This window comes from Camellia sinensis, chromosome 3 (assembly GCF_055761805.1).
Source record: "Camellia sinensis isolate YWXY chromosome 3, ASM5576180v1, whole genome shotgun sequence".
NCBI classification, from domain to species: domain Eukaryota; kingdom Viridiplantae; phylum Streptophyta; class Magnoliopsida; order Ericales; family Theaceae; genus Camellia; species Camellia sinensis.
Genome location: NC_138963.1, coordinates 195,497,552 through 195,510,541, shown reverse-complemented (window position 1 = coordinate 195,510,541; position 12,990 = coordinate 195,497,552). Strand labels below are relative to the sequence as shown.

At 35.8% G+C, this 12,990-nt stretch overlaps 1 protein-coding gene across 1 annotated transcript; it reads left to right on the top strand.

Annotated features, from left to right (window-relative positions):
- Positions 1-5,671: 5,671 nt before the first annotated feature.
- On the top strand, positions 5,672-12,677 carry LOC114287369 (xylulose kinase 2). The gene is made up of 11 exons (XM_028230700.2): positions 5,672-5,960; positions 6,329-6,980; positions 7,198-7,286; positions 7,500-7,564; positions 7,918-7,973; positions 9,388-9,508; positions 10,190-10,264; positions 10,343-10,396; positions 11,190-11,284; positions 11,365-11,539; positions 12,229-12,677. The coding sequence occupies exons 1-11, from the start codon at positions 5,902-5,904 to the stop codon at positions 12,459-12,461; spliced, it is 1,674 nt and encodes a 557-aa protein (XP_028086501.2). The 5' UTR covers positions 5,672-5,901; the 3' UTR covers positions 12,462-12,677.
- Positions 12,678-12,990: the final 313 nt, after the last annotated feature.

The following is a 12,990-nucleotide window of genomic DNA, read 5'->3' as shown; positions in this document are numbered from 1 at the left end:
TTCAAACACAAAAAAATTTCTCTAATAATATCCTATAACTAAAAAAACCTACAAAAAAATCCACTTCCCAAACACTCACATTATGTGTATGATTCTTTATGTGCACACAAACATTTTATTTGAGTAATGCATGAATAATTGTATTTTTTTAAATTTATTTATTAATATAGCCCATATATATGGAGCAAGAGGGAAAGCTTGCGAATTGAATTTTTGGGCTGAATTAGATATAATTTCATGGGCTCAATGTTTGGGCTGAGTTGGACTTCAACTATGTGCAAGCTTGGTCTAAACCCAATCTGTACACACCCTTATGTCCGGCCCTATGGCCATCAATTGAGTGAGTAGTTACAGGCGAACCCGATCCAGATTGACTCAAGAACAATCTTAACAATGCATATTAACCCCGTTCAAAAGAAAAAGATAATCCATATTTTTTGTGAAATAATTTTTTTTTAAATCTACAAGTTCTTATTTTAAATTCAAATTCAAAACCGTCATTATACAAGGATGAATTGATTTGAAATTTTGATTATAATAGCATGATTTATCAAAACAAAAAAGCTAAACACTCATAATTTATGTTCAGAATTTTATTTCAAAAGTTATTGTGCGATCCCAATTCAATTTTTATATGGTAAGACTTATACTAAAAATAAATTTAGACCTCACTTTAATTTTTTATTTTAAATTTAAATTCAAAATCGTTCTTATATAAAGATGAGTTGATTTGAAATTTTGATTATAATAGCATGGTTTATCAAGACAGAAAAATTGAACACTCATAATTTATGTTCAGAATCTTATTTCATTTCAAAAGTTAATATGCGATCCCAATTTAATTTTTATATGATAAAACTTATACTAAAGAATAAATTTAGACCTCACATTAAATATTAGTTTAAATTCAAACTTAAAACCGTCATTATATAATGATGATTTAATTTAAAATTTTGATTATAATAGCATGTTGTATCACAATAGAAAAAGCTAAAGACTCATGATTGTGTTCACAATTTTATTTCAAAAGTTAATGTGCGATCCCCATTCATTTTTTTATTTTTTTTGTATGGTATGGCTTATAGTAAGAATAAATTTAGAAATCATATTAAAATTTTGGGCAAATTACATTGATAGTTCTCATATTTTACCTCTTATGTCATTTTGGTTCATATACTTTTAATTGACTCAATTTTTACCCTTAATTTTAGATTTTGTTTCACTTTGGTCCAATTGATAATATGGTTAGTGTTTTTTTAAAAAAATTATCACTAAATTGGTTAAGATGTCATTTTGGTCCTTACACTTTCAATTGGTTCAATTTTTATCCTTAATTTTAGATTTTATTTCAATTTGGTTCAATTGATAATATGGTGGTTAAGATTAACTAACTAGATTGAGTAAGTTTATAATTTTATCCTTAAAAATGTAATACATAACATATACGTGTGTATTTTTCATAAAAAAAAATTAAGAATTGTAATCAATTGAATTAAATTGAGACAAAATCATAAATTCAGAATTAAAATCAACCCAATTGAAGTTATAAGGACTAAAGTGACACAACACCAAAGTACAGAGACTATCGTTACAATTTGTCCTTAAATTTTTAAATAAATTTTTTGATTAAAAATTTGGTTATGTAATATTGCAATTATCAAAATCCTGGAGGATAATATGGATATTAAAAAGGTGTCTCTGTGTATTTATTTCATGGTAAATTATAAATATATTCTCAATTTTTATGTGTGATAAATCAAAGAAAATATGATTATTATTTCTCTTGAAACGATATGAACAAAATACCTGTATTATTTTATTATTTTATATGTATAAAAAATATGTTTTTTTTAATCTGATGAAGAAATAAGTGTAATTTTTTAAATATGAGGGATGATTTGTATTAAACTAGAATATCCGAGAGTGTTACTGTAATTTACTCAAAAAATAAAGAATGAAAAAGATAATTACAAAATGAATGTACAAGTAAATCTTACGTTAAATAAAAAATGGAAAATGCTTGGGGTCTTTTTTTTTAGAATCTTTTTTGGATTTCAATTATGTACAGGATTCATTCATATATGTATGAGGCTTACTTTATCAATAATGGATTGTCTCAAAAAAAAAAAAAAAAAAATTCAATCATCATTGATAAAAAAATTGGGAGCTTTTTTGATAAATCCATTTTCTAAAAGTTTTATTCCATCCAACCCATATTCTTTTTGACTATTCCATTAGGTCTAATTTGAGATAAGAAGACCAAAATACCCTTTTCATCTACTTATGTTCCATTTAGTTCACATTATTTTCTTATGTTTCAATAAGTCCTATAGGTGACATAATTACCAAAATACCCTTAATGTGAATGTTCACACCATCAATATAAATGTTTATATCGTCAATGTGTAGGGGCCCGGCTCATGTCGATCCTCGTGGGTGCTCGAAAAAATTCGAGTCGGGCCCGGCCGGCCCACAAGCCAAAAAAATAGACCTAACCCGGCCCGTTGATAATATGAATATTCACATTGACAAGTTAACATTCACAATGATAGGAGTGTAAAATTGGCCTGCGGCTCGTAGGCGGCCAGAAACCAGCCCGTCGCCCGGGGCGGGCCCGGGCCGACCCGTTCATAATATGAATATTCACATTGACATATTAACATTAACATTAACATTGACAAGAGTATAAAATTGGCCCATGACCCGTGGACAGCTCGAAGCTCCGGCCCGGCCCGTTGACAATGTGAATATTCACATTGACATGTTAACATTCACATTGATAGGAGTGTAAAATTAGCCCGCGGCCTATGGCCGGCCCGAAACCTGCCTGCGGCTCGTGGACTGCCCTGGGCGGGCCCGGCCCGACCTGCTGATAATGCAAACATTCACATTGATAAGAGTATAAAATTAGTCCGCGCCCCGTGGCTGCCCGAAACTAGCCCACGGCCCGTGGCGCAGCCTGGGGCGGGCCCGACCCAGCCTGTTGACAATGTGAATATTCACATTGACATATTAACATTCACATTGATAAGAGTGTAAAATTGACTCGCGTCCCATGGGTGGCCTGGGGCGAGCCCGGTCCGGCCCGTTGACAATGTGAATATTCACATTGACATATTAACATTCACATTGATAGGATTGTAAAATTGACCCATGGCACGTGGGCGGCCCGAAACCCGCCCGTTGCCCAGGGAGGGCCCGGCCCGGCTCGTTGACAATGTGAATATTCACATTGACATATTAACATTAATATTGATAAGAGTGTAAAATTAGCCCGTGACCCGTGGGCAGCCCGAAGCCCGGCCCCGGGCCGACGCGGGCCCGGCCCGTTGACAACGTGAATATTCACATTGACATGTTAACATTCACATTGATAAGAGTGTAACATTAGCCCGTGCCCCGTGGCTGCCCAAAACACGCCCACGGCCCGTAGGCTACCCGAGGCGGACCCGGCCTGGCCTGTTGACAATGTGAATATTCACATTGACATGTTAACATTCACATCGATAAGAGTGTAAAATTGACTCGCGTCCTATGGGCGGTCCGAAGCCCATGGGCGGCTCGGGATGGCCCAGGTTTGGGTCTAGGCCTACCTCGGGTCGCGGGCGAGCTTCGGGCAGCGGACAAGTTTTACACTCCTATCAATGTTAATGTTAACATGTCAATGTGAATATTCACATTGTCACGGGTTGGGCCAAGCCCGCCTCGGGCTGCGATCGGGCTTCGGGCCGCGCCACGGGTTGCGGGCCAATTTTACACTCCTATCAATGTGAATGTTAACATGTCAATGTAAATATTCACATTGCCAAACGGGCCGGGCCCGCCTTGGCCTGAGGTCGGGCTTCGGGCTGCCCACGGGTCACGAGCCAATTGTACATTCTTATCAATGTGAATGTTAACATGTCAATGTGAATATTCACATTGTCAACAGGCCGGGCCGGGCCCGCCCCGGGCCGCCCACGGGCCGTGGACGGGTTTCGGGCAGCTACGGGGCGCGGGCTAATTTTACACTCCTATCAATGTGCATGTTAACATGTCAATGTGAATATTCACATTGTCACGGGTCGGTCCAAACCCGCCTAGGGCTGCGGTCGGGCTTCGAGCCGCCCACGGGCTGCGAGCTAATTTCACACTCTTATCAATGTGAATGTTAACATGTCAATGTGAATATTCACATTGTCAACGGGCCGGGCTGGGCCTGCCTCGGGCAACGGGCGGGCTTTTGGCCGTCCATGGGCTGCGGGCCAATTTTATACTCTTATCAATGTGAATGTTAACATGTCAATGTGAATATTCATATTGTCAACGGGCTGGACCGGGCTCGCCCCGGGCCGCGGGTCGGTTTCACGCCGCCATGAGACGAGGGCCAATTTTATACTCCTATTAATGTGAATGTTAACATGTCAATGTGAATATTCACATTGTCAACGGGCTGGGCCGGGCCGAGTCGGGCCCGCCCTAGGCTGCTGCCTAGTTTTATACTCTTATCAATGTGAATGTTAACATGTCAATGTGAACATTCACATTGTCAATAGGCCGGGCTGGGCCCGCGCCACTGGCCGTGGGTGGGTTTCGGGCAGCTACGAGGCGCGGGCTAATTTTACACTCCTATCAATGTGAATGTTAACATGTCAATGTAAATATTCACATTGTCAACGGGACAGGCCAGGCCCGCCTCGGGCTGCGGGCGGGCTTTTGGCCACCCATGGGTCGCGGCCCAATTTTATACTTTTATCAATGTGAATGCTAACATATCAATGTGAATATTCACATTGTCAACGGGCCGGACCGGGCCCGCCCCGGGCCGCCCATGGGCCGCGGGCGGGTTTCAGGCCGCCACGGGACGGGGCCCAATTCTACACTCCTATTAATGTAAATTTTAACATGTCAATGTGAATATTCACATTGTCAACGGGCCGGGCCCGCCCTGGCTCGCGGGGGGGTTTTGGGCCGCCCACGGGCCAATTTACATTCCTATAAATGTGAATTTTAAAATATGAATGTTCACATCATTAAATTGCTAATCGTTGAAAAAATATTTATAAGGGTATCGAAATTAAATATAAGGACATAAGTGTCCAAGAAAATAGTGTAAATCAAGAAAATAGATTTTATGGAATAAAACTATACATACATAAGACTAAATAGGTTAAAAAATTCCTTCATGCATTTCTTGGGTTAAAACACTTCTAAATTGGACTTATCAATAAAAATTTCGAAAAAATTTGACTATGCTCTAGATCCCACAACCCCGCCACTCGCACCGCATTTGAGAGACAGCGAGGGAAAGAAAGAGAGGAAGAAAAAATAAATAAATAACCACAAATCAATTGTGAATTATAGGGTCACAAAAAATGGGAAATATCAAATATTTTTCCAAAAAATTTAGCTTCGTCACATAGCAATCTTATATTTATGAAAAATATTATAAAGTTTAAATAAATTATTAAATTTTTACCAAACTTCTCATATATATAAATCTCACCATATAAAATATTTAATAAAAAATTTGATAATTTATTTGAGATCAAATCTATATTTAGGCCAAGTTTGGCATACTTCATCTTTTTTTATCTTTTTTTTATTACATCACCTCTCTATTTTTTTACACTTCATTTTATAAAAAAATAAAAAATACACTTATTTAAATCATCACAAACAATCCCAAATTACTCGTCAGCGTTTTTAAATTTTCCCAACTAAAGTCGTACATAACCCGTTAAATACGTTGGATTATCCATTCCAATTTTTTATGACTTCGTGTTTATCCAAACAAGTAGGTAGGTATATATGTACTATAACATTCCCATTTTTCCTCAACTTTGCATAGCATAATCTTTTCTTTGTGGTTTTTGAATTTCAATTGATTTTCGCTGTGATTGCTTGCTTGCTTTTGCTACAATGGAGGATTGTTCTCTCCGCCTGGGCTCTCTTTTCCTTGGATTCGACAGTTCTACTCAGTAAGTCTGTGTTCTTTCTCACCTTCGTTCTTTCTACTAGTAACAAATTCTAAATCACCCAGATCGCAATTTCTTATGTTTGGCTTGTTCTCTTTTCTGGGTTCTTTTGATTTTGTCCAGTTTCATTCAGGGTTTTGAGAATTTCATTCAGAAGTGTTGTATGTTATCAATTAATTTGTTTTTGGTGCTACTTCAATCATGTATTTTTTTTTCTAGGTACTTCAATTATTTATCAATTTTATGTGTTTGGCTTGTTTTCTTTTCTGGGTTCTTCTGACTTTATCTAGTTTCATTCAGGGTTGCTAGTTTTTTTTGAGAATTAAGTACAAACCCTTTTGACTGAATTTTATAAATTTTTGATTTTTTAGGTCATTGAAGTCGACTGTATTAGATGCCAATCTCAACATTGTCCATTCGGATATTGTTAATTTTGATTCTGAATTGCCCCATTACAAAACCAAAGATGGTGTCTACAGAGACCCATCTATCAATGGCCGAATCGTTTCGCCAACCTTGATGTGGGTTGAAGCATTTGAACTCATGCTTCAGAGACTCTCTTCCAAATTGGATTTTGGGAAGATTGTTGCTGTTTCCGGAAGTGGACAGCAACATGGCAGTGTGTATTGGAAAACTGGAAGTTCCACCAAATTATCGGCATTGGACCCGAAGAAACCATTGGTGGATCAACTCGGTGATGCCTTTTCAACAAAGGAATCGCCGGTATGGATGGACAGCAGCACCACAGAACAGTGCAAAGTCATTGAGAAAGCTGTTGGAGGCGCATTGGAGTTATCTAGAATTACTGGGTCACGTGGGTACGAGAGATTCACTGGCCCACAAATTCGAAGGATATTCGAGACACAGCCAGAAGTTTATAACAATACTGAGAGGATCTCCCTGGTTAGCTCCTTTGTAGCATCTCTACTTATAGGGGCCTATGCTTGTATTGATGAAACCGATGGTGCGGGAATGAACTTGATGGACATTAAGCAACGGGCTTGGTCTAAAATAGCTTTAGAGGTCTGTTCACTGAATTTAGAGACAACTCTTTTAGTTCCATGTTCAATATCATGTGATTCTTTTTCAGTTGGTATTAGTTATAATTTGAATTAATGCTCTTTGTTTCTTGTCCAAATTATAAGCATCGTATGCTGATACTTTGAGATGATATTTGTTGATTAATGGTCAATCTTACATCTCTTGATCAGTTGATGTTGAACTTTCATGCTCATCACAGGCCACTGCACCAGGTTTGGAGGAGAAACTTGGAAATTTGGCTCCTGCACATGCTGTTGCTGGTGTTATTGCTCCATATTTTGTGGAGAGGTTAGTGAAAACTGTCAGTAAATTTGTGACATCATGAATTTCAGACGCAACAACTTTTGTACAAAACATTGGCACATACCTAAATCTTTGGTTTGACTTCAGTTCGTATACTGCTTTTTCTTTTATAGTTAATAGTTCATTCATATAGGCATTTTGTGTTTTACCCTCTGAATATAATATTGACTGTAACATATTACATCAAACTGCTTCCAGGTTCCACTTCAACAAGAACTGTTTGGTTGTTCAGTGGTCTGGAGACAACCCTAACAGCTTAGCAGGTGAATGGTTTTTTTTCATCTTTTACTTTTCAGATCATATCTTTTGTTCACTTATTTCAGCTTCCTCAATGCATGATCCATGCTTTAGAATTTTTTTGATATTTTCTTAAAAGGAGGCTTTTAGCATTTTCTTTTTTCGTCCTGAGGTTCCATCCCATCACTTTTGTGCTTGCTGGAACAATGATTGATTCGGAATAGAATTTTGTATCTATTGCATTGTCTTGCAAAATGCTTTGTTTTAGTTTACTGGCTGACCAAGATGTGACTTCTGGTTCTCCTCTTGTTGTGTATTTTTACCCATATTCTCATATTCTCTTACTTCCATGCTGACTTGACATTCTGAACATATGTAGGTTTGACCCTAAACACTCCTGGGGATCTAGCAATTAGTCTTGGCACTAGTGACACTGTAAGTTAAAATATATACAATCTTAAGTTACTTGTTTATGTACTTGATATTGGTATTTGTATATCTTGTTATAATCTTATTTTGTGCTCAACTGAGTTTAAGCACACTAACTAGCCTAATCAAATGTTCTCACTGTCCCAATCTGCCAATCATATCTGTTTTCTAATTCCACACCTGTATGTACACAATCATCGATTAGCCAATGGTTATTGAATTGTTCATGACACTTTTTTATCGCAGCTAATCTTCAGGTTCTATTGTTGTTTAAGTTTATCTTGCTTAAATTTGCCTTGTTCAGCAGTTAGCTGGAGATGGAAGCTTAAGCATGCCTTATTTTATCAATGATGATCAAAATTCAATTTTTTTTGGGGCAAATTACACTAATAGTCTCTATAGTTTGGGATTCGTGTCATTTTAGTTATTGACTTTTCAATTGTGACACATTTGACCATGAATTTTGAATCTTGTTCCAAATAAGGACAATTGAAGACCATTGCTCAATTTCAAGGGTAAAGTCATCAATTTGATAAAATATAAACTAACTTGACAAAAATAAAAGTCAAAAAAAATATTTTTTGAATTTTTAAAAATTATTTCTATTCACCAAAGATAAAATTATATAAAATTGATAAATCTTTTACACATTTGTTTATTTATTTATTTTACTAAATAAATTTTTATTATGTGATTGGTTGATGATCATGCAATAGGCGGTTGTAAGCCTTTTAATGTGTAATCGATATATTTAATATATGAAATGTTTTTTGGATTTTTTGATTTAATGGATTGGTTTAATAATAATATCAAAGTTATCGTTATATTTGACTTTTAAAAAAATATAAACTAATTTAATGAAAATAAAAATAACTACCCATTACATTACATGATCATCATCCAAACACATTAAAAATTAATTTGGTAAAATAAATAAATAAATAAATGTGTAAAAGATTTATTAATTATACAGAATTTTATATTTGATAGGTAGAAGTAATTTTTAAAAATTCAACAATATTTTTTTGACTTTTATTTTTGTCAAATTAGTTTATATTTTATTAAATTGATGACTTTGCCTTTGAAATTGAGCAATGGTATCTTCAATTGTCCTTATTTGAATCAATATTCAAAATTTAGGGTCGAATGTGTCATAATTGAAAAGTCAAGAACCAAAGTGATACAAGTCCCAAACTATAGGGACCATTAGTGTAATTAGCTCTCTCTCTTTCTTTTCTTTTTTGTTTATAGTGTCTGTCAGCATGATTTAGGGGGTGTCTAACTTATGTCTGTAAGGTTCAATGTTCTTACAGTCATGAGTCGAGCCTAAATAACTGTTATTTTGCTGTACCCTTTTATACCCCAATCTTGATTCCTTGTGAGTTAATTCACTTGTGATCTGTTCATCCTTGTCATTCAGGTTTTTGGGATTACCAATGACCCTCAACCAAGCTTAGAAGGGCATGTATTTCCTAATCCAGTTGACCCAAAAAGCTACATGGTGATGTTGTGCTATAAGAATGGGTCTTTGACTCGTGAAGGTGAACTACTCATATCTGATATATAATTCTAAGGGTTTCGACCAAAGTTTTGGAAATTGGACTGTTTCTTGAACTGGAAAATTGGCCTGGTATGGGACATTTGGGTCAACCATGGTTGAACCTTGACATCATTATGATATCATAAATATACTAATTTATATATTATTATTATTTAAATGGTCTTTCTTTTGGGGGTGAAAAGTCAAATTGTATTTATTTCATGGGTATGTGTTTGCTATTGGTACACAAATAGAAAATCTTCAAAAGTGAATCACATTAAGTTAAAAAATCAGTAAGGCAGAAAACATCAGCAAAAGATGAAAGATTTAACAATAATTCATTTGGAAGAAATCACTAACTACTGAACTCAAGGGAATAGATATTGTCAGTTCCGAGGGAGTGGTGTTGCTTTGAAATAAATTTTATTAGATCTGAATCATAGCACATAGAGTTTCAGTCAAGTTCAGTAAAGCTTTTGGTTTAGAGAAAGTGAATAGGAGGTTCAACTATTTGGGTAATAGTCCAGGTGGTTCAACCATAAATTCTCATCCAAAATTGAACTGGTTAATAGTCCAGGTGGTTCAAGCATTGGGTACGGTCCTGTTTTTAAAGCATTGGTTTCAAGTTTCAAATAAAACAATAACTGAAAATTCCTATTAGTGACCATCACAACCTTGACAGATGTGCGAAATCAATGTGCGGATAAATCTTGGGAAGTTTTTGCTAAATTTCTGCAACAAACACCACCTCTAAATGGTAAGTAAATATGTTTCTTGAATGAGTTTGGAGGAGTTGTTTTTATTTTGTGGTTTCACATATTTCTCTCTGCCATAGGTGGAAAGATAGGTTTCTACTACAAGGAGTATGAAATACTTCCTCCCCTCCCTGGTAAGTTAATGGGTTTTGTTTCCTACATATTTTAGTGGTGGTCTAGCAAAGTACTTCCATTTCAGTAATATGGAAGTCAGAGCATTGCATTCATTTCACTCTTGAATATAATTGTACCACACATCAAACACACCGAAGGGTGTGACATGGTTCATCTTTAGTTTTCTACTCAAAAAAGAATTTGATATATATACAGGCTGATGTGAGAGTTATTTTTGATCCATTCAACTATTTGTGCTGGTTTAATTTATTATCTTACCAAATTGGCTGATAGAGATTTGAGATCTTGTCTGATTAAAAGGATTAATAGTGAAATGATTAATAATCTCATGAATTAGTATAGGATTAGTTATCCAATTAAATTAGTGAGATAACCATTTATTATGTATTTATTTTATTTTTTTCTTTCATACTTGATATTATGATCCCCATCTTCTCTCAATAATAAAAATTCGTCAATTTCGTCGGATTTAATGTCCCCCCCCCCCCCCCTACATATAATTTGGTTAATAAAATTTGCAATCAAACATGAGATTGACTAGCAATCTCTATCTTATGTTATAATCCTACTAATCAAACATGCCCTAAAATTGATATAAACAGTAATTCAAGTCCTACTTAGTACACATGGAGTCTTGAGTGTCGATCATTCACTCAGTTCGTCTAGCAAAATGAAATTGAGATCAAGATCCAGACATGTAGATGCTCGAGTTTTTGACCATGTCGTATTTTCCTTTTTTCGTCATGACAAGAATTTAGCAATGATAAACTCAAAAGTTGCTTATGTATCCAGTTGGTTTTCACCGCTATGTACTTGAGAATTTCACTGGCGATACCTTAGATGGCATAAGTGAACGTGAAGTGGATAAATTTGATCCTCCCTCTGAGGTTAGTAGTTGCCTTAGTTGAGATTTCATGAGATCTTGGGTGAAAACACTTTTCTTACCGTTAAATAAATTCACTTGCAGGTTCGAGCATTGATTGAGGGCCAGTTGCTCTCTTTGCGAGGTCATGCTGAAAGATTTGGAATGCCTTCTCCTCCAAAACGAATAATAGCTACAGGCGGAGCATCAGCAAATCAGAGCATTCTAAACACAGTAGCTGCCATCTTTGGCTGTAATGTCCATACAGTCCAAAGACCAGGTCTGTCCTGTTTGTTTAACTAAATTTATGCAGTCAATAACTGGATACATTATTCAGATCAACTTGGCCTTGTTGTAACAGATTTATGTAGTTAATGTCCCACACCCACTGAAAACATAACGAAATCATTATTGATCTTAAGTTTCCGGATCTTAGTATCAGGAACCTCCTACTTGGGTTTCGTACTCAGAAATGTTATCACGTACTCCTAAGTGAAAGAAACTCATAAGAAACTGTCTCCCAAATGAGATAGGACCTCTCAAACACACAAATCTTACAAAAACAAAAACAACTCAAACTTATTCTAAGTTTCTATTTATATAATATTTATTTATATTTAATAAAGACAATTTGTAGTTGACTTAAATTTCTACTATTTATTCATATTTTAACATATATATTATTGATAAGCAGGAAAAAAAAAGTTAATTGTTAATAGATTTATATATTTAATATATAAAATATATACACGCTCCTATAGATACTTCCAACTTTAGAAACTTCGATATGCTCTTGCTTTCACATCCCCACTCCTGCTCCCGTCTCTACCCCTCTTTGTGCATCTAAGTTCCATATTCATAATCTTTCCCAATTTCAAGGAGTCTCTAGAGAAACTGATGCCTTCATATGTGAAAGTAACTAAAATTCATGCCGTGCCCTGATAGCAAAATCTTTATCTTGCTTGACAGACTCTGCATCGCTAGGAGCGGCATTGAGGGCCGCTCATGGTTGGTTGTGCAACAAGAAGGGCAGTTTTGTGCCGATCTCATGTATGTACATGGACAAGTTGGAGAAGACATCTCTCGCCTGCAAACTTTCAGTGAATGCTGGAGACCAAGAACTTGTCAACAAGTATGGTTTGTTCATGAAGAAGAGATTAGAAATTGAGAACCGCCTTGTCCAAAAGCTAGGACGATTGTGAGGTTGAAGTACAAGGCACTACTAGCTTGAACGATTTTTTGAGCATTGACCACTGTGCTTTCTCACTTGGCATTGTGGTATTTAAATTGAGCCAGACAATAATGAATTATATTTTTACAGTGAATTTTTTTAATAAACAAACATAGTAGCTAGCATTTTCTGCACAGAATAAGTTGTTCGTATTTGTAAATAATAATAGAGCAAGACAATTGTTCCATCTGTTATTCTATGTTCATGATCACATGGTGCGTTGTTTTTCTTCTTCTGTAAGCATCAGTGTGTGCCTATCAAGCCATTTTCTTGTTTCAAATCTATTGTTTGGGTCAGAACAACATTGTTCTGAAAGAGTGAAACGTTTTGGGCATAGCAATTGTGGTTTTCCAAATACTATGTTGCTTCTGTTTGATTGTTCTGAAAATGCAAAATGTTTCAGTAATAGACATTGGTGGTCTTTTAAATGCTTTGTTGCTTCTGTTTGGATTATGCACCTATTGAAACATTTCAAATGGCCATGGCTATTGCCAAAACAG